Genomic DNA, 24322 nt, shown 5'->3' on the forward strand with positions numbered 1-24322 from the left:
TGTGGCATCAACAGTGCGCAGCTACAAGAGCATACATGAAGATTTGGAGCAAAGTTTTTCACAGGAGTGGAGTTTCATGCTTGAGTTTGGGTTGCATGGGAAAAAAAGGAAGGGTGGATTGTTGCCAAAAACCTTTCAAATTTACTGTAGCAAAGCAGTGGTCCATTTAAAAATAAGAAACTTTAAGTGCACTGAGATAGATGAATAGTGGCTGCTGTGACTTTCTACTGCAGGACGTGGCTGGGTCACATACATGCCTAAGGACACTGCACGGCTCTTTTATCCCCTCTCTTTTTGTGTCTGGCTCTCCATCATTTTTGTCTCCGTCAGTTCTCCCATTCTGTCTGTCCGTCTCCCGCACACACTCTAAATGGCATAGATCACTGACTCATTCATTTTTAGCCCTGGGTCACTTGAGCAATTACAAACACCACGGGAGATGACGTGACAGAGCTGCGGGGAGATGCACTGGAGAAAGAGGTCAGTGCACAAGTGTCTTTGACAAATAATAAGCCGAGTTGCAGATAGTGAGGCTCTGTTTTTCCAACAGTCATTCAGAGCTGTTGGACAAGAAAATCTGCACCAGTACCAGACACACAATACGTAATGGAGACACAATGTTTTCCTTTGAGTTTATGCACAGTGTCTAAAAAGATCTCATAAACTGAAAAAAAGTGAAAGGGATCATTTTTAAAAAATATATAAATAATCAAATTGATGCATATTTAAATGTGGAAAGTGTGGAAAGTGTGCAGTTGTGCGGATTAGAACAGAGATGTGTTGAAGCAGACAGAGGAAAGATGACACTGGATTTATTTTAGAAAGCCGAGGGCACAGAGGGGAGCAGGCAGCAGAGTTGGACAAGGAAAGAACTGCGCGTGTATAAGCATTCAAATATGTATGTATTTAAGAGGATTGTGATCCCTTGCATGTTTGTAGGTGTGAGGTACGTGATCCTGAAGTGTGTGGTAAACCTGGCCCTGCTCTAAATGCAAAACAACCACCCATGACTTAAGATAAGAAGAAAAAAAACCCACAGAACTGTAACATCCACAGATGGAAGAGTGGGCACGGATGACACATTTGTTGCAGGCATATGTTGAATAACAGAAAAGCTATGTTTGTTTGCTGGAGATACTGCAGAGCCAACACCTCTGCTTGATGGTATCATCAGTCCTAACCGTACGCGTTTATTTTGTGATTTTTCACCACTGAAAAACACACAGGCTAAACACAATGTGCTCTGATAAAAAAAAGTAGCATATGTCTGAAACTAACATTATGATAGTTTAGAACCTGTCTTGGAACATGACCATGTTGTTGGGTAGTACGTGTGCACCTGGCTTGATTTTAGTTTCTATGAATGCAAACTTTTTGAATAGTTAGTTGTTAAAGGTAACACTGTATGTAATGCAAGTACAGTACAGTACAGAGCTTTTTAAATCAATCCAATGAGGATTGTTTCAAGCACTAAATTTGATGTTTTAACTGGTATTTAATGCTAGACAGTGGCTGTTCTGTTTCCAAACTAAAAACAGTGACTTGACTATTTTGCATACTTAAAATAAAAGCAACAATTTTTTTGAGGTTTTAAAATTATGTCTAAATTCTTCATTCTGAAGTACAAAAAGAGCTGTTTTGGTACTGATATTGTATGTTTTAGTAAACTGAAACTATTATAAAATAATATTAAAAAACTGTCTACAAAAGTTGGATGTAACCACAGAGACATCACCCGCGGATTAGTGAAGTCCCATCTTGAGGCAAAGATGACACTGTCAAAGTGTTGAAACATAAAAATCAGCATATGAACATAGAAGTTTTCAGTCTTGAATAATTAGCAAAGAAACATGATGTGAGAATATAATTAAATTCTTTATCAGAAGGAAAGTTTGATTGTTTTGGACACTTGAACCTAATGTTAGCTGGTATAATGTTAGCTTATAACTAGCTATTGTTGCTGTAGCAACTCGCTAACATTTTTAAAGAACATACTCCTCAGAGTAGCAAATTTCTGACCGGTGAACACGCATTTATTGTGTCACAGTGTTATGATACTTCTAAGACGAAGTTGTGATGAGTCTACAAAAAGGAAATTCAGTGAAACGACTCCGACTCTAAAAGAAAGAAATTTAGCTGTGTGTGCATCTGGGGCTCAACCTTCTTCTCTGCACAGGCTTATAAACACAATGGTGAACCTAATAACGGGAGAATGGCTCCCTCACGTCTGCTGTTCCGCTTTTATACTAAGAGACCTGGCCAAAATACTGTACCATGGTAATGCTCAGCACTTTCTCTGTCATCTTTATTAAAAATGACAGCAAAGGTTACTTTCAGACTACATTAAAAAACAACAACAACAACAACAACAGGAGTAACTGAAAAAACAGACTATGAGGAGGCCAAAACCCTAAAGGCATTAGGTCAGGCTGATAAGTGGCAGACCACTCGCTGATAACCAAGACACTCGTCGTCTATCTGCCCCGTACTCATGCACACCCCTTCACTGTCACACATTCATTGGCACAAGCAGCTTTGCAAATACACACACATTACATGAAATTAGCACCCATCAGTTGGCAAATGCCTCAAAAATCTGTCTTTGGAATTTAAAATCATCACTGAAATTCACTGTGTCATTGACTAGTGAATTTTAGTGATGGTAACATCTTATATAGCAGTTTATTTAAGTGTAACTCTAACATAGAAGAAAACAAATCGTAATGTCCTTGTTTTCAGTAAAGCTTTATGTTGTGTGAATTTAATTCCCAGCTTTTTGCAGTCTCTTGTTTTCCCCCTTCTTCCATCTGGTTTTTCTTGCCCTGTCAAATACAATAATGCCAATCCTTCACTTTAAGTTGTGACACTACCTTAGCGCACACTCTCTGCACCATTCAGAAAACTCAGTCAATCATGAGAGACCGACAAAGACGGAGGTCACCATGGCAATGCTGCGTCATCTCGGTTCACATATTTCAAAGCAAAGCAACACAGCTCTGCTCCTACATACATTGAGCTCCACTTAAATATAGACCTATTTTTAGTCTAATGCATCATCTTAGGACTGGCTTGCTAAAGGTCAAACCTGGGAAAAATGTTAGATAACTTGTACATTTTCAGGCCCTATGAGAGGCCAGACATGTAACCTTCAGCATTTACTGCCTGCCTGAAATGCTCAACGGGGGACTGACAAAGGCCAGATGCAAACGCTCGAGTTTAAAATCACACATTTCCTGCTCTATCATTCTTTATCGGATCACACCGGATATTACTGATGATTATAAAGTGGGTGGGAAAGGGAAAAAAAACGCTTCTTCAGGTATGAAGTTAACCAGATATCACAAACATCCGATCCTTCCCATTTCCTTATCCATCACCTCCAAAACTCAAGCCATGTTTACTGAGCTAACACTCTGATGGATACCAAAAGTCCATGTACACAAACCTGCATTTGCAAGGTTGGGTGGAGAGGGGTCTGTTTGAGTTTGTTCAGGTCAGGGGACAGATCGCACATCCAGGCCGCAGAACAGTGTTATACAGACTCACACACGCAATCACATGAGCATTCAATCGAGCATACAGACACACACTCTGTCGCCATAACCATATAGCTAAAAAAAGCCTACAGTCACCCGTAACTTGAAACAACGCTAACGATCCAGACCTACAATTCAGATATTTAAAGTGCCATTATTAGTCACAAATCTATGTTTGCCTTCTAAGTGTAGCAATAACAACCATGAAAGAGAAGCAGTGCTGTGAATTAGTGAAAGAACCCTTCATATAACAGTAAATAACAGAAGAGAGGAGGGCAGGACAGACTGAGGAGGCGGCATGCTTCGTCCAGCTGAGTGCTGCTTTTGGTAGTTGTTCAAAAAGATGGCTCATACAAACCTAGCACTGCCAGATTCTCGGCTTTATTGAGAGAAAGCTACATGCTGCAGTCACCACTAGCACCAGTGTCAGTTTTATGCACGGCCACACTGTGAGTTTTACACCCTCTCAAACCGTATCAGGTACAGTAATGACTGTTATGAGGACTATTTGGAGAAACTAGTGCAGTGGAAGACCTAATTACTGCTGCATGTCTTCACTTCATTTGAGCCTTATTTTCCTGCTGGGGAGGTTGTAGAGCAGTTTAAAATATACCAGTGTGAGAAGACTGATGCGAGGTCCGTCAGGTTTAAAACACATGCTGCTGGGCCACACAAGCCCCGCCATCACCTCTGACATTTCAGCACATTATACACTTGTCTAAGGTTGTTCTGATCCATTATCCATGTGAAAAAAGTGAATTTTAACTGCCAAAGCTCAAGCCACGGGGCAGTTTCTTATACAGACATGAATGCTAACAGGCAAAGACAAGCTCAGGCAGGAGGGGGAAGGAGACAAGCCGGGGACGCCAGGACAAGTTGCGCTTCTGGCACTGCATTCTGCATCCTGATTTTAATGGGAGCCATGTGCATACATGAGAGCGCATGGTGAAACATGACACGATCCTCGATGAATGATTCCTTTGCTGTCTTGTGTTTTAAATAATCTCCTCGGCTGAATAGATGAGAGTTGGGAAGAGCATACTCAGGGTAAGACTCTGGGATCACTTCGAGCCAGACTCATGTCAATGAAGTAGTCTGATGCAGTCTAGCACTAAGCAAGGTTCATGATCTCAGAGGAAGCCACAGAAAACTGTCCCTGAAACACGTAACTGACATATGGGAGAAGTTTTGATTGGAGAGGAATGATGCTACACACCACACAGTAAAGCATCACTGACAAAAAAATGAAAGGAAGGATTTTTGACTGTTCCAGCAAGGAAGAGCAAAAAATATTTGCGACAGAAACAAACAGGCAGATGGAGAACAATAGAGCAATACACACACCTACACACACACACAAACCACAAAAAACACACAAACACATGCAGCAGGATTAACGTGGAAATGCAGCCAAAAGGGAAAAAGTTTCTGGTCTATTTACCATATTCCCTCTGTGTTCTTCAATGAGCTGGTGGAGCGTGACCGTGGCTTAAGAATGATACTCATGGTCCCGCTTTTCTTTCCACATCCAAACACAAAACATATGCGCAGTCCACATGCACATAGAACCAAACACACACCCTCCCTCTGGGCCACCTGGAGCCCACTGGCCAGCCTCCGCTGTGCTCCTAAAGTCCTCTCTGGTCTGAAGAGATCCAGAGAGAGCTCGCTTCCCACAGTCCGGTGGAGTGGTTAGGTCTGCCGAGCTGTTCAACAGCAAAACCTCCGTCCCGGCACAATACCACGCCGCTGCTCCTCGTCGAGCTCAGATCATTTGAAAGTAGGCGGCTTGTTACCCTGCTCTCCCTCTCCCTCTCACTCAATTGCTCTTATCTTTCTTGCCAGATCAGCATGTGATCTTCCACTTTCCTAATCCAGCCATGCACTCGCTCTGTTACTCTTTTTCACTCTTTTTTTCCCCCCCTGACTGATTGAAATAAGATCTCCTCCTAATCCTACGTTTCTCCCCCCCCCTCCCGCCCCTTACCTCTGTCTCCCTTGCTCTGTCTTTTATATGTGTCCCTGTCAAAGAGTTACATGACTCCCCACTCTGTCTGCTTCCCTGAGCAGTGGCTATGGGCTATGTCCTGGGTGGGAGGAGTTGTTTTGGTAGTAGTAATTCTTTAAAGGGCGGGGCTTGTATCCCCAGGCAATTCAAACAATAGTCTCAAGTGTCAATCACTCTGCTATCACAGTAATCTGAAACCAGCAGCTATGAATGCCACTGGTCAATAGTCTGATACAGAAAGGTACAACCACACTAAACAGGTGTTAAAAATATACTGCTGTGAAGACTCATCACTCAAATTGAGAGCAAACACTGAGGGAATAAACTGCTAAGATATGTAATGGCATCTAACAATGGGTGTAATAATATTTCTGGAGTAATGAAGTAACTTGTCACTTGCCTGTTCAAACGCTACAAAAATAAAGCCAAATGTTGTAATAATTAAGTAATTAAGAGATAAAATTGGGTTTATATATATATATATATATAAATAAATATTAAAATTTACTTATTCACCTCTAAACCTCTAAAAATGGCAACAAGATAAAGTGTGACTCCCTTTATGAAGCTGCCTTGTTGTATTCAGGAAAATACATTTTTTTCCACTATTACCTTAAATCTTTTAACATTAAGTGATCTCATTTCAGCACTCACACTCAAGATACATATATAAGAAGCTCAACTGGTTCTACCAGACTCAAACAGACAGCTGTCTGTCACACCAGTCATTCAGCATCTGCAGCATGTGATCCCAAAAGAAATATGGCACCTTCCAGCAGACAACACAGGGAATATTCAGATGCAAGTATGCTGCATTTATTGAGAGTCTGATTTAAAATTTTTTTATCTTATTTAATTTAATTTTAATCAAAAATGCTCTAAATTTGGGATCAAAGGGAAAAAACATTATTTGAGCACTTTTATTTTGAAAGCGCCGAGAAGATTTTCTTTGTCCCCCGCAGTGCGAGTGACATCAGTTGAGTTATCCTCGTCTTTTGTGCAAACGTGGAAATAGAGCAAGAGATAAAAAGCACCAGAAAAAGGACTTAGATATACAATTCAATACAATAGAGAGTTTATATAAAAAGGATCTGCTTCCAATGCACAGGAGGGAAGAACCATGAGGACCTGAGGAAAGTGAAAGTGTCACAGTATTGACATGGTCCACTAACCGTACATGTATACATGTAACAAATTAATTCCCACTAAAAACGTATATGTGCACAGTTACTAAGCACTAGCCTGCTTGTCTTAAATCACATGCTGAGGCCCTGTGTTTAGGTTTACATACTATCCACTTAAAATTTCATGGGAGACCAAAAATGAACACTTTGAGAGCTTTCACTCTGATGGATATCTCGGTGCCTCTGCCTCTATAAGCAGTGCCTTTAAGGGTTGGCAGTTTTTTATACAGTTAAAAAATGTGGTCATGTGATTCACAAGTAATTGTAATAGGCACATCTAAAGCTTTCAGTGTAGCATGGCAGAATGATGTACTTTATAAAATGGCCAAAGTGGTGAAACTAATCCTATTACCACGGTCTGCACATTCCATGTGGTCAGAGAAAGAACAACAAAAGACTTTCCTCAGAAAACTGGCAGCTTCTCTTCTACGTTAAAACCGCACGAGTCCCAAATCCCTCTGACCATAACCAATACAGGCTCCCCTCCCTACTGTCTCTTGTGAATAAAAATGTAACCCACAAGCAAACGCATCCATTCACACGAACACATATTTACACATAGTGAGTATTTAGTCTATACTAAGCTGTTATCCCCGGGGCGCAGAGGTGCAAGACACAAAGATCAAGAACCAAATTATCCTGCTTAAGAAGAGAGTGGGGTGTGGTCGTTTGAGGAGGGAGTGGGTGGTTTACATATGCGTGAAGTGAGGGTCTTACTTGCTGTACTCTTGTACCCTTGGGGGATTTTTACATTTTATTTGCTATTAGCACTTGTTTAAGAGATAAGTAAGCTATGTATAACACATGCATAACCAATTACTATAACATGTATACATACATTTTCAGAATATACTGTATATACTTTAACTACTATCTAATAAGCACATTAAATTACTGGCTTTAAACCAACTGCATAGCAGACTCTGCAATTCAATGCAACTCAGAGAAACACTAATGCCACCTAGTGTTGAAATGTGTATATTCCTCTTATGAAACCAGTAACATGGATGAGGCAACCTCATTAATTGACAGCATTATTGACTTCTTCTTCTCTCGCTCTCTCTTTTTTTTTAAAAAGAGCCTCTCTCATGGACGGTGTTCAGTATATGGTGCCGACAAACACACCGAGCCAATGCTGACATAAATAGCACTTAACTAAGGGAGTGAAGCACAGATGGCAGGTCACAGTATTGACAGGGCTCCATCCATATCTATATGTTTACAGTCACCACCAGCTATTACTGTTGCTTAATATTTAAATGCTAGAGAGGCGCGCGCACACACACACACAGGTTGATGAGCACATTTAGTTTCAGGGGTTTGTGCAATACATGTTTGTCAGAGAGATGCAGCTGGAAAATTGGCCTAACAAGGTCCTAACAGTTCTGTGTGAGCTTTAATGGACAGAGTGCTCCAACGACTGGCTTACGCTCGGGTCTAGTTAGTGAAGGGACCTGTCCTGCAGAAGGACTTGAAGCTTTCCGTAATGGCTTGATTGGACCTGCATATTTTTCATTTACCTTGCTCGCAACCATGTTTTGTAAAAGCAGAAGACATTTTTCCTCATGGAGATGCAATGACACGCAAAAATGCACACACACACAATTCAGGCCAGCACTAAAGGTTTAGCAGAGCCAAGAAAAAAAAAAGCAGAACTAAACTCTAACAACACAAGCAGCCACCAAGCAACGACCATTTACACAACACTTGGGTGTGAACACTGCTCCAGGTCTGTGTTGTCCAGGTGAAACTATTTATCAGTTAATGCTCTGATAACAGAGAACACACAGACTTTGTGTACATTTATAGAAGTAGTACAAACACAAATTAAAACACATGCACATAACATAGTCTCAATATACACACAAAGCAATAAAGAGAAATTACTCTGAAGCTTAACTACCCTAGAGAGTCACTAAATCTCCCTTCTCTTACCACTTCTTATTTTCTTATTTACTCCATAATTTCGACACACAAAAGAAAAGAAAAAGTAAAAGAGAGAAAAAAAAGCAGAATACATTGAATATCCAACAACTCAAAACATGCAGATGAAAAAAATGAGTTTATTAGGTCCCTTCTCTGGCATACCCTCCGCGACATAGTTTCAGTTTCTAAGATGAGCCATACCCTCTCCTGCCACGAGGTTTGATGTCGATGGGCTTGTTTGTAGCACAGGGCGACCCGGTGGAGCAGGCGTGCCGGTACCGGGCTATCCTTTCCAAAGACAGATAATTCACTGGCAAACTCATTTTGATGCGGTTCTTAATCGGTGATGAACATAGACTCACGTCACAGACAGATGTGGACAGAGAAAAAGGGAGAAGAGACAGAGCGGCACGCCTGATAAAGCTATCTCGAAAGGAAGGAGGGAGGAGTGTGTGAGGAGAGATAGGCAGATGAAGAGGGGAGGAGAGGCGAGCAGAGGGCTCAGTATGGGTTTGACTTGAAAAGAGGAAAGGATGGAGAAATATGGAGACTGAGGAAGGGGAGACGCACATGAGGAAGAGCGAGCTAATGAAGCTTTTCTTTCAGAAAATGAAATTGAGCAAAGCAATGCTTGAATTTGTTTCTTCCATGTTGATTTCTTCTGCATGCAAACCACTAGAAGATTTTTAAAAATGTGCAAGAAACTGGGTGTTATAATTGCACACTGGCTTGCATGCATTTAACCAATCCATTTTGGAAATAGAGGAAAAATAAAACAACCAGCTTCTAATGAGTGTTTTAATGTTAAACTCTCTCTCAGTTTTTTAAGAGTTCTTAAGCCACTTATTATGGGCTATGAAATTAGCTCACACTAGCTCACACGATGTGTAAAATAATACTTTCCAAGTATTCCAAGTAAGCATTACACAAAACAGGAGGAAGGTTGTTTATAACGTTGCTATAATATACTTTAATATATGTTAAACCAGATGCTAGTTAGCACAAAGGCAAACAGTAGCTTTTGAATTCAATTTTTTTTAGGGGGGGGAGCACAACTATGACTGTGCAATGCACATTTACACATAATATGATGACATGAAAAATAACAGCAACAAAAGAAGTAAAGTACCTCATCCCATATAGGAACTACGTTTCACCCTGGTAGTTCCTATATTTTACCTGTTGATGGCAGCAGAGCAGCACAAAACATGCCTTACACTATATTACAAAATAACACATGTAAAATGTACAGTAGTAACTTAAGTTTGAGCCAGAACACTTGTAAACGAATTATGGAAAGACATGTTTATTATTTTATTTCAATTTTATTTCAAATGAAGCTTACGGGTGGTTTTGCAAGATAAGGTGTCATGATTAGAGCTGCGACTGGAATGGGATCCACTAAGCAAGGAGATTCATGGCCTTTAAAAGAGACAACTATCATTTATTATGTTATATAATTTTCGGATACTTCGCTGCTATAAAGACAAAGAGCTCTAAATCACTGGAGTGTTTTGTTACTTAGCTGCCAGCAGGGGGCAGTCTGCTCTGCAGGGAAAATGTATGCACAGGTGGGTAAAGAAGGCAAACACAAAGCAGCCCAAACCCACAGAGCGGTAAACCTCTGTGGGGTTGCAGCTTCAGCTCAGCTCTGACAAAAGCAGCCAGCATGTGACAACAGCTCCTGGGTGGACAAGGAGGCTGTCAAAGTCACAGACGCGATGACAGACACAACAGGCTTCTTCACTCGTACTGAGCCGGCACCATATGAGCACACCTACACAGACATACACACACCTACACAACGCTGTCTGACTGCAAGTATTATAAATACACACGCCACAACATATACAGACATAAAACACACACGGGTCATTACACCAACGTGATACAAACCTCTACATCTCTTGTGTATTCTCACAAACACAACCTGTAACACAAGCGTATGTTTGCTTAGCTGCCTAGTCAGCCACACACCATCAGTGCCAGCGACATGCTGTGACAGAGCGCCAGGTGACGGTTTGACTGTCGTCACTCAGTGTCCCTGAGGCTCAGAGCTATAAAACTGGAACTACTGTATCTGAACGCTACATGCAAGCTGCAACACCTTTTCAAACCAAAGGTGTGTGTTATACAAATTGTTTTCAACAGTACACTGTAAATCATACTTAAAGGGATTTAATCACCGTGACTGTGCTGTGACTAAACTCTGGAAAGAGGGTGGAAAAAAAAATATCGCAGAGCCACAGAAGAAGAAAAGTGAAAAGAAAACAGTGGAGGGAAAAGCTGAATAGTGTAATCAATGACGGGGCCAGGTGACAGGGTTGCAGAGCTCTACAGGTTAGTACAAAGGTGAATACAGTACATGGCTAACAAACTGGCTGTGTGCCAGAGAGACAAGGAGGGCTTTGATTTACTGCGTCCTCTCATGACTGGCAGGGACAATGCAGCCTGGGAGTGGGAGAGGGAAGGAGGCAGAGGGAGGACAGAAACAGAAGCATTAAGCAATCCGCAGGACACACTGTATGACATCAAGTCACTAAAATTATTATTCGTTTCTTTCATTTCATGTCATAAATACCGCTGAAAAGGTGTATTCTCATGTTAAACAAGGCAAAAGTTTCAAATAATGTGGCAAAAAAACTCAGGCTTTAGACTTCACAAAACTGAGTAGTACCATTATAAACATTTTTTCTCATTGCCTGGACTGATTTACACTTAATTGGCTGCTGTTTCAATCTTCCAATGAGATCCAGAAAGCAAAAAAACACTGACTAGTATGCAGTACCTTGCAGTTTTTGTAATATTTTGTTATCTTGTGCAACTACTATTTCTTCACAGCTCTGCCTTTTTAGTGAGTATCGCTAGAGTTTGGGCAACAGCAAAGATACTCTTCTCACTGCTCTCTGACTCATGGCTTCTTCAATGATTTAATGATTATAGGGCAGCAGATTAGTAAGATAATCTTATTAATGCGCTCAGAAGACAATTATTAAGATGGGCTGTGAGGAATAGGCATAAGAAAGGGAAAGGGCTTTATTAGTTGGCCCTCTGTTGCCAAGCTTTTTCTATATACAAGGACAGGGAACGAGAGGAGAAGAAGGGCTTTTGCTTTCTACCCACCAGGTTTGTGGAGCTGTGCTAATGAAGAAAGCATCTCCATTTGAGCTAACCGAACGGCAGTAGTGTGATATAAGAAGAAAAAGAGAGTCGTAACTATGAATTAAAGCTACTGATGCAGCTCAGGGCCATGGCAACTGCACCTGCCGTTGCAAGAAAACTGAATATGATTAGAGTGATTGGATATTTGTTTTCAAGTAGATAAATCACCAAAGGTAATGTGATTAAGAGACGAATGGTAATTGAGCTTCAGGCGGTACTGTATTTGCAGCTCTCTGCCAGTCACGCCGCATTAAAAGCAGCTGTCATGTGTGTCAAGGAGCAATTCCTTCGCCTCAGCTCGACTCACTCTTCCCGCCTGCCTTCACGGTCCCCCTGCTAGATTCATGTTTATAATGTGGTTGCTATGGTGACCTGGCAGAATTCAAAAGGGACAGGTAGGTCCTCGCAGCCAATCAGGCATCAGTTGCTAAGGACACGGTGGCAGAGTGTGTAATGAGAAAAGGAGAATTGACAGGGTCAAGCCAGTGAGACCATTTAGGAGAGTTAATATTTTACCTGTTAAGGTCCACTCAGGGAAAGGACGTCTATTGCCAAGAAGTTCGTTCTAAACAGCAGCCACCTAATGTGTGTGACAGCCGCCATGCATGAGTTACCTGTGATCTATTTATATGTCCAGCTGAGTCACAGGCTGGGGAGGATTTAAGCTTTCTCACCTATTGTTTAGGTCAGAAACTCACCAGAGTACAGAGGAGAATAGAAAGCACATGCAGCGCAGACCGGAGGGAGAAATAAAAGGCTGGAGAAGCGTGACTGCTTAAGATAAGACCAACAAAAGCTCTTAGTTATGCTGTGCAATGTGCTCTCTGTAAGTGCAGATGCATTCTGCTGCATGCAGTACTGAGAGCGCGAGTGGCGAGAGAGAGATGTCGTGATGTGTTAAAGCTGAAGCGAAGCCGGACATTATGAATGTGAGAACCGTGTACTGAGACCAGCATGAAGGATTTTGTCTCAGAGGCATAAAAACACTTGTGTCAGCACAGCTCTCAGAGTCACATCAGAAAGTTGGCGGACCAGAATCATAAATGGCTTCAAGTAACCACTAACACTCATTCCTCCTGAATCTGCCAATTTCATTTTTTTGTTCACGGTTTAGTTTATAAAAAACCAAATTTTGAATGCTTTACATGGTCAACATCATCATGATGGAGGGGGATATCAGAAGGTCTTTTCTTATGATTTCATGTAGACTGACTAATTTGTGTCTCAGCGTCCAAACTATATCTGAAACAGGCAAATTTATACATTTAACACCTGCAAGGACAACAAATACTACTCTTCCTTCAGGCAGGGGTGGGTGGTATACAGGTTTTGACACCACCATCGCAACATTACCATCATATCGTGTTTCGCAATGTTGCAGTTTTGCAATACATGTTTTGACTTTTGCAAATAAACAAAAGACAACGTGCAATGAACAATGTCTAATGCACACGATAACAGTTAGTGTAGACACCCCGAAAATGTATTGTCTTGCTATGAATGCACGCTGCTCTTAAACTAGCCCAATCTTTATCTTTTTGGAAGCTGATCTTATGGGTAACGTATATTGTCCTGAAAGGTTAGGGTACTAACACTTGGATGAACTGCCACTTGCTTTAAGATGGTAGTTCTAAATGAAGTGTCAGTTTACCTGTAGTCTCCATTTAAGACAAAGGATCTTCTTGTTCAGTGTAATGAAACAAAAGAAGTGTCTAATCTAAATGTAAAGGGGCTTAAAGTAGGGAGCCGGTGTGCACAATGACTGACATCGTGCGTGTATTACAGTTTAAGAAAAATGGGGCAGTCTAATATGTTCAGGACACAGATTACTCATTGCTGTGGGTTAGTTACATGCTCCACCTCTGTAAAATAAAACATTTGCCTATGTAGGATGATTTCTTTAATTCTTTTTTCACAGGCAAAACTTTTAATTTTCTTTTAACATGTGCTCCCACACATTGCCGACTGAGGAAGGATAAAGATTTATAAGCTTATATAAGCTTATATCGCATATATTTGTAATACACTGTCTCTATAAAAAAGTTCCACAAACATTTTGGGGTTAGGCTTCTAAGCATGGAGCTGTTGTTGATGTATCATCAGGGGTTTTAATATTCCATTGTTAGAAACAGCTGTGGTGCACAGACTTAGTCACTAGACTGTTGGCTACAACCCCAACAAAGACAACTGTTTACAGTTAAGGCTGATGCTATTTAACGGTTTTATAATCTGGAAAAAAAACAGTTTAAGTAGCCTCTGCTTGTACAGTCCAAATGTGATCACAGCACTAACCATTAATCTCAAAAGTGGTTTTTCTCAGTGACGCTTGCTGCCGCGCATTAGAACAATAGAACAAAGCGCTGACATAAAATTTGTTTTGGGTATGACTTCCATGAGCCTTTGTGTGCTTTGGGCAGTATGCCAGTGTGTACTGACAATACATATTGAGTAATAATATTATGATATGGGTCTTGAAGTGCTTTTCATTGTCACGGCTGTTGACCAGCTATGTTGTTAATTCAAAACCACTCAGTAGAGACTCAGCTATGGACATCACAGATACTGTTTTGGCTGGCAAGCTGAGGCAGTTTTTTGAAGGACACATTAATGGGAAGATGAATAGATGGAGGATAATGCAAATGCCCATGTCCTGCACAGCTTGCTCAATAAGCTCCTACATATCACACACACACACACACACACACACACACACACACACACACACGAACACACACACACACACACACACACAGAGGGTCACAACTCCAGCTCTAGCGCACCTCAAGCACATGGTGAGGCTAATAGGCTTAACTTGGCAGCAGTCCCGGTGATGTCAGAGTAATCCCTCATTAAAACCTTGATGACATCACTACGCTGTTGAGAGTAAGTAAGAGCCGAGGCCACATATTTACGTATGTAAGGGATACCCTGCCAGTATACGCCAAGGATGCCCTCCGTAAGAGATTATCCAGGTTAAGCTGTTCCTCAAAACATACCCAGGGAACACTAGCGTCAGAGCGGCTACCTTAATTATAGTCTCTCCTCATATGCAGTTTATTAGGTACGCCTTCTCTTTCACACAAACAGCTCTAATCTCCAGAAATGGTTGATGGGATCTTGTTAACCTTACATGAAGGGTTAATGAACTGCAGACCACGACTGTGTTTGCAGTTCAAATAGCGAACAATAAGGACTACCACTTCAAATTCAGCAAGACAAAAGGAACTAAGCCTTGTCTTGAAAAGCTTCTGTGAGTTATGTTGCAGCTTAAAATTAGCAAAGTAAATACTTTAACTAAACCATGCTTTGAAGACAACCCAGTATCCAGGCTTGGATCAGCAAAATGTGCAAAGTCGACTGATTTCTGTAGTCATATGTTCTTATTGCATCATCAGAATACGTGCACTCCTGCACAACAGTGTGTGATCACTGCTGATAGGTAAGCCACAAAGATATTGAAAAAAAGGAAAGGAAACAGTTGTGTGAAGAAGATTGCTTTGATTAGTGAAGAGAAATATAATGCAAGGGTCATTTAAGGACAGGCTCAAAATGGGACAACTCAACAGTGTGTTGCCAGGCCAAAGACTTGGATATTAAGGTCTAAATTTAGAGTCAGCAGCATGGATCTATCCAGGTGTTGTCCACTGTGCAGGATTGCAAGCCTCACTCAGCTCACTCAAGTTTAACTGGCAGTTTGCATGGCAGAAAATGGCTTATGTGATAATGCAGTTAAAGCAAATGAAACCTGAAATACTGAAACAGCTATTCATACACTTCTAGTACACACAACAATAATGCTGCTGGACAGTTTCTGATTTAGGCTGTTGCAAATCTCCTAAATAACAACAACTGAATTAACAGGGAGGAAACAGTCACCACATCTGGGAGCATGAACTAATTTAACAGCTTTATTAGTTCAACTATTCCTAATTCTAAGACTAGCAGAGCAACAGACTGCCTGGATCTTCAATTATTTTAAACACGTTTTTAACACAAACCCAAATTTGCTCCAGTTCAAAGCATAAAACTTCCAAAGCCTACAATTAAAAAAACAGGCTCTTCTCTTGAACATGTCCCTGCCTTTACTTTGTCCCTCTCACAGTAAAGACTGCTGAGCTGTACTGTCAAAAATTACAAGTCTGTAGTGGTACTAATGCAAATGCATAATGCTTACATAGGCTTCTTTAATGGCTTAGTAAATACTGTCAGGGCACAGAGAAACTAGCCTGATTTTTACTTATTTAGAGAAGACACAAAGGCAGAAAGTCTCTAACAGACAGCTTCAGCGCTAGCCCTGTGTACCAAGTTAAATAGAGAATACGTGCAGGTAGTGTTGTCACAAATTCGCTCAGTGTCCGTGTTCATTCCTTTCCTGCTGCGAGAGTGTTAATCTCCACCCCGTGAGTGAGAGTCTGTCTTACAGGATGGATGAGAAGTGTAACAGTTTGGATTGTGCAAGTGGGAGTTCCCTCAAAGGAAGCACTCAACAAATACATTCATAAAATGCCAGCGCTTACGAGAATACCGAGAAGGGCGCATTACGTAGACTAAACACTGGTAATAAAAAGAGAATGGATGTGCAGCACCTGAAAAGGATCTCTGATTCAATGCACCAATAAAACTGAAACCGAAAATCTGTAACAAGTCAGTGCAGGAACATTTTGACTGTTCAGGTTAGTGGTTTGGTATGGTCCCGTATGCTCCCGCTCAACTTCATAATACACCCCCCCCCACAAAAAACAACCCAGAAATACATCTCAACAACTAACATCCCCTTCCTTTGTCTTGGGATTGGAATTAGTTGAAATAACAAAACTTCTTGTGCCTGTAATATTTCCAAATCCAGTCAGGTATGTGCGCAAGCAAGAATGTGTGTGAGTGATGGTGAGTGTGAGGGGACTCCCTCTCAGCCTAAGTCCTCCTAATCTGTTTCTATGCCTCCTCATAAATACTGCCGTCATCATGGCAATCCTAATCCCCATCATCGTCACAAGCAGTTCCCCCCAGAGACAAACTCCGTCATCAACATGTTTTTCTGCTAATATGAGGTAACTCCCAGTACGTGTGTGATGTGTCCGTCTCCTATGTCTACGTACGCATCGCAAGGGAGGTGTCCGAATTAGACCCGGCTGATGGGGGTGAATAAGAACTGTTAAAAAAATGAGCATAACTTTTATGGATTACTAAACACCTGCTTGGCAATGAAAACCTACAAGGGGTCAATCATTAAATAACAGAAACAAGCAGCCAAGAAATGGAAGCCATATGACCCTCCCCCCAGCCCACCTTCTATTCTCCACATCTTTTTCTTTCATTACAAGTGTTTGTTTTTAGCTGCGCTGAGAGTTTATAACGAGCTGCCGCAGAGGGCGGCTTTGTTCATCCAGGAAAGGGCCTGGGCCCGATAACATCTGCTGGCAAAAGAGAGGTTTTGTTTAGGTCAAACAGTGACGTACAAAGCTATAATGATATTTCCTAATTTCTTTGTTTTTTGCCATCAGCACTTTTGAATCAGCAATGACATTTGAATGTCAAGAAAAAAAATGATCATGGAACAGCGAGCGGTGAAGGACCTTTGTCAATAGGCTGTGTACCATGAAGGACAACGGAAGTAAGAAAGTGCTGATTATAGTTGCCTTGAGCCCAAATCTTAACATTCCATCTTTTGTACAGTCAACAGGCCAAAACAAAAGAGTCTAGATAGATAGATAGATAGATAGATAGATAGATAGATAGATACTATAATAGAGACTTAATTACAATATCAAACTACAGCAAGCAGCCAGCTGGACAGAGTAAACAAACCCAGGCAAAAACCCGTGTTGTAATTTACCAGCTAATCACTTTACATTTAACTAACACAAAAATCTGTCACAGTGTGCCGCTGCACAGGAAGTCCCAGCGCCCTTAACCACAGCTTTTGTTTCAAGCTGTCCCCTGTCTCCTGGCTGCCACAGTGTATTCTAACTGATGTGTCCATCTTCCTGCCTCCAGAACCAAACAACACTAAAATACCCTATTTAGCAGCTGCTGTGCTGACAGCAGAGAAAGACAGCAAAGGCTAAATGCACACTATCCATTATTACAGATAAAGGACATTTAAAGTGAATATGACGTCAAAGCTACCTAAAGCTTTGACTTCATATCCACTCTACCTCATAAAGCTGTAACTTTATGAGGAACTGAAGTGCTAGTAATAATCTCATCTGCAATTCATTGGGAGAGTTATGTAACTATGGCGCCGTACAGTCGTACCTGTCAAAGACAGTGGCGCTGAGTGAAATGCATCTCCCTGTCCCTTGATCTGTGTCTATTAAAATCATATCTGTGTATATTTCCAGTTGAGAGCTGTATTTAAAGTTCAAAGCTGAAAAGACCAACACACTAAATACTGTGAGTGCATTTTTTGTTTTATCACCCACCAGAATAATAATGCAAAGATACAAATGGCATATGATTATTCAATCATTTTTTAAATGCTGAAAGCAGTCCATCATTAACTCAGCAAACAGACAAAGGTTGACTCGTTTTATTTGTCTGGCCTGGAAAAAAAATTGATAATTGATTAAATAATTTTAATACTGCCAATCCAGCTAAAATGTGTTAGCCCATTGTTGTCTGCCAAAGTGAAGGCGTGCTTTTGGCTGTGCAACGCTGTAATGAACAACAACAAGAGCGCCTTTGGACGCTAGTTGTCATGGACTGCATCTCTTTGGGTATATTTCATGTAACACATGAGGGGTTGCTGTATTACACACAGGAGAAAGGGATCAACCGTGAATAAGAGGCAGCATAACACAATGAGAAATCCAGGAGCAGCAATGTGTGAAAGATACATTGGATGATGAAGCAAGTGGAAGGCTGGGGAAAAAGAAAATCTCAAGACTGCCAGTACTGACTGAGTCACTGTGTGTGCTCTGACAAACACGCACCAACAGCAAGATGTCCTGGGAAAATGGCTGTGAAATAATGATCATTTAGCAATTCAAAAGAGGGGCTAAATGAAATTTCTCCAACAGAGAGAAGGAAACACTGCTGTTGAGTCTTTATCTCCACAGCGGCACGTGCCAAACAGAGAACCTCAAACATATCAGTAAAAACATGTAGGCCAGGGTTCAACGAAGTTTATATTCAAGCTGGGATGGCAAAGCTCCAACGAAATTCTTACTAAAGAAATGCTTGCACAATGTAAGGATGACATTTATATGAGCAGGGACTAAAGATGCAATAATAGCTCAACCCTTTTGTCATAGGTGTTTACCAACCGATCTGCTTTTCCACTGAAGATTAATTAAATAGTCATAGATCTTTTGACCTGACTGGGCTGTCAGATATGCAGCTGCTGGCTTCTCTGTATGGCTGAGAGTGCAGACAAGTTATAACAGGTCATCACGTTGACTTGATGAGTTTGAAATTGGTTATTTTATTTTTTGCTCCGAGGCAGACGTGGCTCAGGTGGTGGAGCAGCGTGTCCACTAATCGCAAGGTTGGCTCCCCCCCTACCCATCCACATGCATCCAAGTGTCCTTAAGGAAAGGCCCAGTTGATCCTAATGGCAGGCAAGCACCTTACATGGCAGCTCTGTAGGCGCTGGTACGTGAGTGTGTCTGTGCATGAATGGCAACCGTGCTGCAAAGCACCCTGTAGACCAGCTAAGCTCAAAATTTACAATCGATTTAAGATGCATTTGTGTATGTAAACTGTAGCAGCCAATATCATTAAAATATATAACCAGCAGTGCAGAGAAGAACCCGGCAGATTTCTGCTTCAAGACACACTATTCAATAATATCCTGTTACACTGCTGGGTCGCAGCTTTCTTGGCACAAATTATAGCTAGTATTTTTCTTTTCATGATGCTCTGATTTGCACTGTACAATAATCTGAGTTGCATACAAGCCAAGAGCAGTTATCAATCATTTCATTCACCATACACCCATCCAAAGCAGGTAGAAAGAATGCGGCGTAAGAAAATGTGTGAAGAAGAAACCGTGTTAAACTGTGTGGCCTTTTCAGGGGGGGAGTGAATTGGGAGCGCTTTTAATAAGGCTGAATATATCAGCATCACACTGCACAGTAGGCTGGCAAAGATTGATGCTGTAGGTGAACTGTAATGCTGTATTTCTCTCTCTCTCTCCCACACACACATACATACATATACTCCTGTTCTCCGGGACGCCAGTGACTGATGACTTTGTCTCCCCAAAAGTGACAGCAGGTCTCTGCAGCCTCCAAAAAGCCCATTTTAAAATCTCCGCCTCAGTCCCAGCAAAGTAACTCAGAGTGATAGAAAGCAATCTAAAGTTTGGCTGAGATTGGCCCAGAATCAATGACAATGTGCAGTGGGAGAAGGCCTCAAAGAAATGAGATAACAATGTCTTGTGTCTTGTTATCTTACTGACAAAATGCGGTACATCTGAGGTAGCCACCCTCGGGGCCAACGACAGTTAAGGACAGGAGGGAGAAAAGGAAGGGAATGAGACCTGATGTCCTCCAACTGCTTACTTTTTTTTTAATACCCCTCAAAAATGTAATATTTGACAGTACAGTAATATTTGACAGTGACAGTACACACCACCAATGTAAAGCAGAGGGAGGAACAGAGAAAAGCGATGCAGCAATGCATTTCCAGCCCATGTTCTAAATATAGCCTTGTCTATTCTCTCTCCCCAGCCTGTGAGGCGCTGGATTCACTTAATTGGATTACTACACACACTTTTCATTTCCTTTCTGGTTAGTGTTTAATGAAGTTTAGACAATCATACATCTCAGTTTATTCATTGTGGGCCTGTGGGCAACACCCAGCCCAGTCAAACATTGCAGGACGGAGCGGTTGTTGCAAAGCTCTTGAGAGCCTGGGTATTTTAACTTCAGGTATACAGAGGCTGGAAGCACGGTGATCGATACAGATGCAAAAAGTAAAAATAACCTGACAATAATGCAGTGAGGAGGCAGAAAGAGGGAGAGAGAAAGAGAGGGTGCATAATGTTCTTCCATGGCTTGTGCAGTGAGTCGCATCTGCTCAAATGCGTTATTTTAGCTTTTAAAGGTTCAACAAATCCAGTTACGTATTCGCGTGTGGGTGAGTGCATATATGAATTCATATTTTAGACAGGCATGGATTTATCTTTTTAATCTTTATCAGCCTTCTTCTCTCAGTGCTTCTTGACTCGTATGCCACAGGTTTAACACGCAGAGAAGGGGATGTGTCCATTATCACGGTGCAATGAATAGCTCCTCCTGAAAGCTCCTCTTCACTCACACACCAACATATCAGTCAAATAGATTTACTGCTGTAGAGAAAGAGAGAGAGGGGGGGGGGGGGGGGGAATCCTGCCTGAGGTATAAACCGAGTCTGACAAGCACATCGCCCATTTCCAGAGACAAGTCTCTGACAACTGTGACAGGCGTGAATTGTCCAACACTGTCACGATATTTGCTACATCCATCCAATTCAGCACTGCAGTGCATTCCAGCAGACTGTGAACCGCATCTTAGTGAGATTTTGCTCAAATAAATCAAAGAATCTCATGCATGGGAGATTATACAAATACCTGTAATAGCTTTGATTATTTATCGTTTATCATTTGTGGCTTGTGAATTTCAGGTGAAGCAACAAGAAAGTAAACTAGGTGCAAATGAAAATGCAAAAACCTAAGACAGGCTTGGATGGTAACATACAATGACTTACCACTTACAGGCTAATTTACTTAATCTTTACACAATAGGCCCCCATAGCCCCAGGCTATGTTTATACAACCTGACATTGCATGCATGATAATCCCTGCAGTGTATGTGGAAAGAAGAAGAAGGAACCAGGATGTTTTGCTGTGTATCTGTTTACAGTATGTGCATGTACAGTGTTACCAAGGAGGTATTGCTTTTGTAATCCGCTACCTGACTGAAAGGTAAACCCTGTGTGTGTGTGTGTGTGTGTGCATGCATGTGTGTGTTTGTATACGTATGTCTCACTAGCTGGGTGGACACGCTTGCGTGTATCGCATCCATCTGCTTCATCACATTTATTCTTCTGTGCTCTTTCCACGTCTACAGAATTTTCACTGTCTCTGCTGGAAATGTCACTAAATGGTCCTGTATTTGCAATATTCAGCCGAACAATACACTCAGTTCATGGCGGGGTTTTAGATTCGACATCTATTTCATGCATTTATCATGCACATGCTGTGCAAAATAAGCAGATATGTCAGCTGAATTATCCCTCTGCTTTTACATGCATCATGCACCAGTTTACACCAGAATAATCCTAAAATACTGTGCGCCATACCAAAAACATGGTGAGGCTAGAAGATAAATAAATAAATAAATAAGACATCAGTCCTTTTCTGAGTGCACTGACATTAAATCTCTTTTGCATGATTAGCATGAGAAAGTCAAACCACTGGAAATAAGAATGCTGCTCATATCCCAACAGCCCGCTCTGATGACATCACTGACTGCTGTGTCCCTCCCAGTTTGAACATAGCTGGGAGGCAACTATTCCCATAAGATATCCATCCTAAGTATGACTAATCAAAACAACAGCAATAAAAACCTAACAGCACGGCCCTTTTATCAAAATATTTTTCCAGCACTCGAAAAGGGGTCTAAGTGTTACAGCACCCACTGCGAGCGTGTGTGTGTGTGTGTGTGCGTGCACTATTCCTGACTCGCTCTCACATTTATGGATCAACTGAAGCATTTAGTGTGGGAGAAAATGACAGGAAATGTCTGGCCCATTAAACAATAAATTTCCCCAAACACATCTGAGCCAAGCTCGGGAAAAAAATGCCACAAGGCTGGGCTAGGCTAGACCTAAGGGAACTCTAACCATGCTATAAAATCAACAAACATGTGCACAAACCGTGCGCGTGCTAATACACAACTTCATGTGTTTTAAATTAACTTCTGGGAAAAAAACAGAACAAAACAGTAAACCCACTTGAAGATAAAACCACAAACAAACAGTTTCAGCTGCATGTTTAAAACCGTCACCACTACAAATACTCACCATATCCAGGAGTGCCTTCTAAAAGGAAAATGACTGAGGTGCATCATGGACCTGTCAGTGGGAGCACCTGGGCATTGTCCAGGCTTCATACCAAAGCTGTGTCAGCGCTGGTCCCGCTTCCTGTTAACCTTTCACCCCTTGAGCACCCCTTTTTTAAAAAATCTATTTAGCTATATATCCACAAACACTGCCCCACAGTGTACGTGGGCCGCGGCACATAATGTAGTGTCCCATGGTAAAGTTCACTGTTGTGATGCGTGCATTCGGAACAGTTCTCAAGTAAAGAAAGAGCTCTTTCTGAGTTTCCAGCTTCACTTGTTAGGTCCTAGGGCATCATTACCAAAAGCGCCAGCTTGTAACAAGGCAGTTTCACAAATCAAACTATACAGCACCATAAAATCCATTGAGATCCTTAAGGAAGATAAAAATCCTGCTAAATGTGACGGCTTAAAAGAAAAGAAACGTAAACTGGAAGAAACTGAAAAGCAGACTTAAGCCCAGTGTGAACTCAGTTTTTAAGTGAGAGTTTCAGCAGAGCGAGCACACAGGCGGCCACCCAGCAGGACCAGCTAAGCTCTCCGGCCGCTGCTCTTTTTTCCGTGGGATTCTTCCGGCAAAGGTTTGGAAATTACTGTCCCACATCCACATGGTGAACCGGTTCAGGGACTCATTCCTCCGGAAAGCATTCCTTTTCCTGACAGCCAAACGACGCCGGTTGGGGAGGCAGCGGTAGTCACACCAGCATGACAGAGCATGTTACACACAGAGTCACTCACACATTCACATTTGCTTTCATCCTCTCGGCTTTGCCCCCTTTGTCTCTATTATTTTGCGTCTCCCTCTCTGTTCTGCCCTTTCACAACCTCCCAGGGAGCGAAGTGAGGAAGTAGAGAGGGAGAGAGAAGAAAAAAACAAAACAAAGCAGAGAAGCGTCTCTTCAGTATCTCGCCGTCTCTCTCTGTCTCGCTGCTGATCGTCTCTGCCCTCCTTCTTCCCGCCTCCCTCCTCCCTCCAGTCAGTGGGATGTCCTGACCCTGTGTAATAGGTGTGCCTGCCCTATCCAGTCAGCTAAACCTATGGATCCTCTTAACACTTCATTCAAGGGAGGAACAAGACAGCACATGTACAACTTACACACACACAGAAAACCTCACTGCATAGTCAAAGTGTTGACAGAAGTAATCCCTTTCATTTCCTCCCCTTAAATCAGCTGCTTTACGTTTCATAGTAATGTGTGTTTGTCTCTGTTGGAGCCCTCCTTCGTCATAACAACGCAAGCGCTGCTGCTGCCCTGTCAGTTTGTTTTTGACTTTTGCCACTCTAAGCACACCCTCTGTCTGTTTCTGGCGTCTGCGTGCATGCCGGTGAACCATGAAATTTCGAACCACATAAAGAAAAACCATTGTTTTGTTTTGCTTTTTCTTTCCCTTGCACATATTTGTGTGTATAGAGTGTAACTGGTGCCTACAAAAGCATACAGGGGGCCTTCCAGGCAGGTT

General features: G+C 41.7%; 1 protein-coding gene across 6 annotated transcripts in view; it reads right to left on the reverse strand.

Annotated features, from left to right (window-relative positions):
• The window catches only part of pde4d (phosphodiesterase 4D, cAMP-specific), a 198525-nt gene that overhangs the window by 27827 nt on the left and 146376 nt on the right, over window positions 1–24322 (reverse strand). The window contains exon 1 of one of the 6 annotated variants that reach the window (XM_005452113.4): window positions 22824–23799. The exons of 3 other annotated variants lie outside the window; for them this stretch is intronic. In XM_005452113.4, coding sequence (XP_005452170.1) covers window positions 22824–22912 — 89 coding nt within the window. In that variant the 5' untranslated portion in view covers window positions 22913–23799. Of the gene's footprint in view, window positions 1–4977; window positions 5503–8855; window positions 9070–22823; window positions 23800–24322 lie in introns of those variants that run through there. 2 more of the 6 variants (XM_005452112.4, XM_005452115.4) reach the window with 2 other exon arrangements.

The sequence above is a fragment of the Oreochromis niloticus genome, linkage group LG12 (assembly GCF_001858045.2).
Source record: "Oreochromis niloticus isolate F11D_XX linkage group LG12, O_niloticus_UMD_NMBU, whole genome shotgun sequence".
NCBI lineage: Eukaryota > Metazoa > Chordata > Actinopteri > Cichliformes > Cichlidae > Oreochromis > Oreochromis niloticus.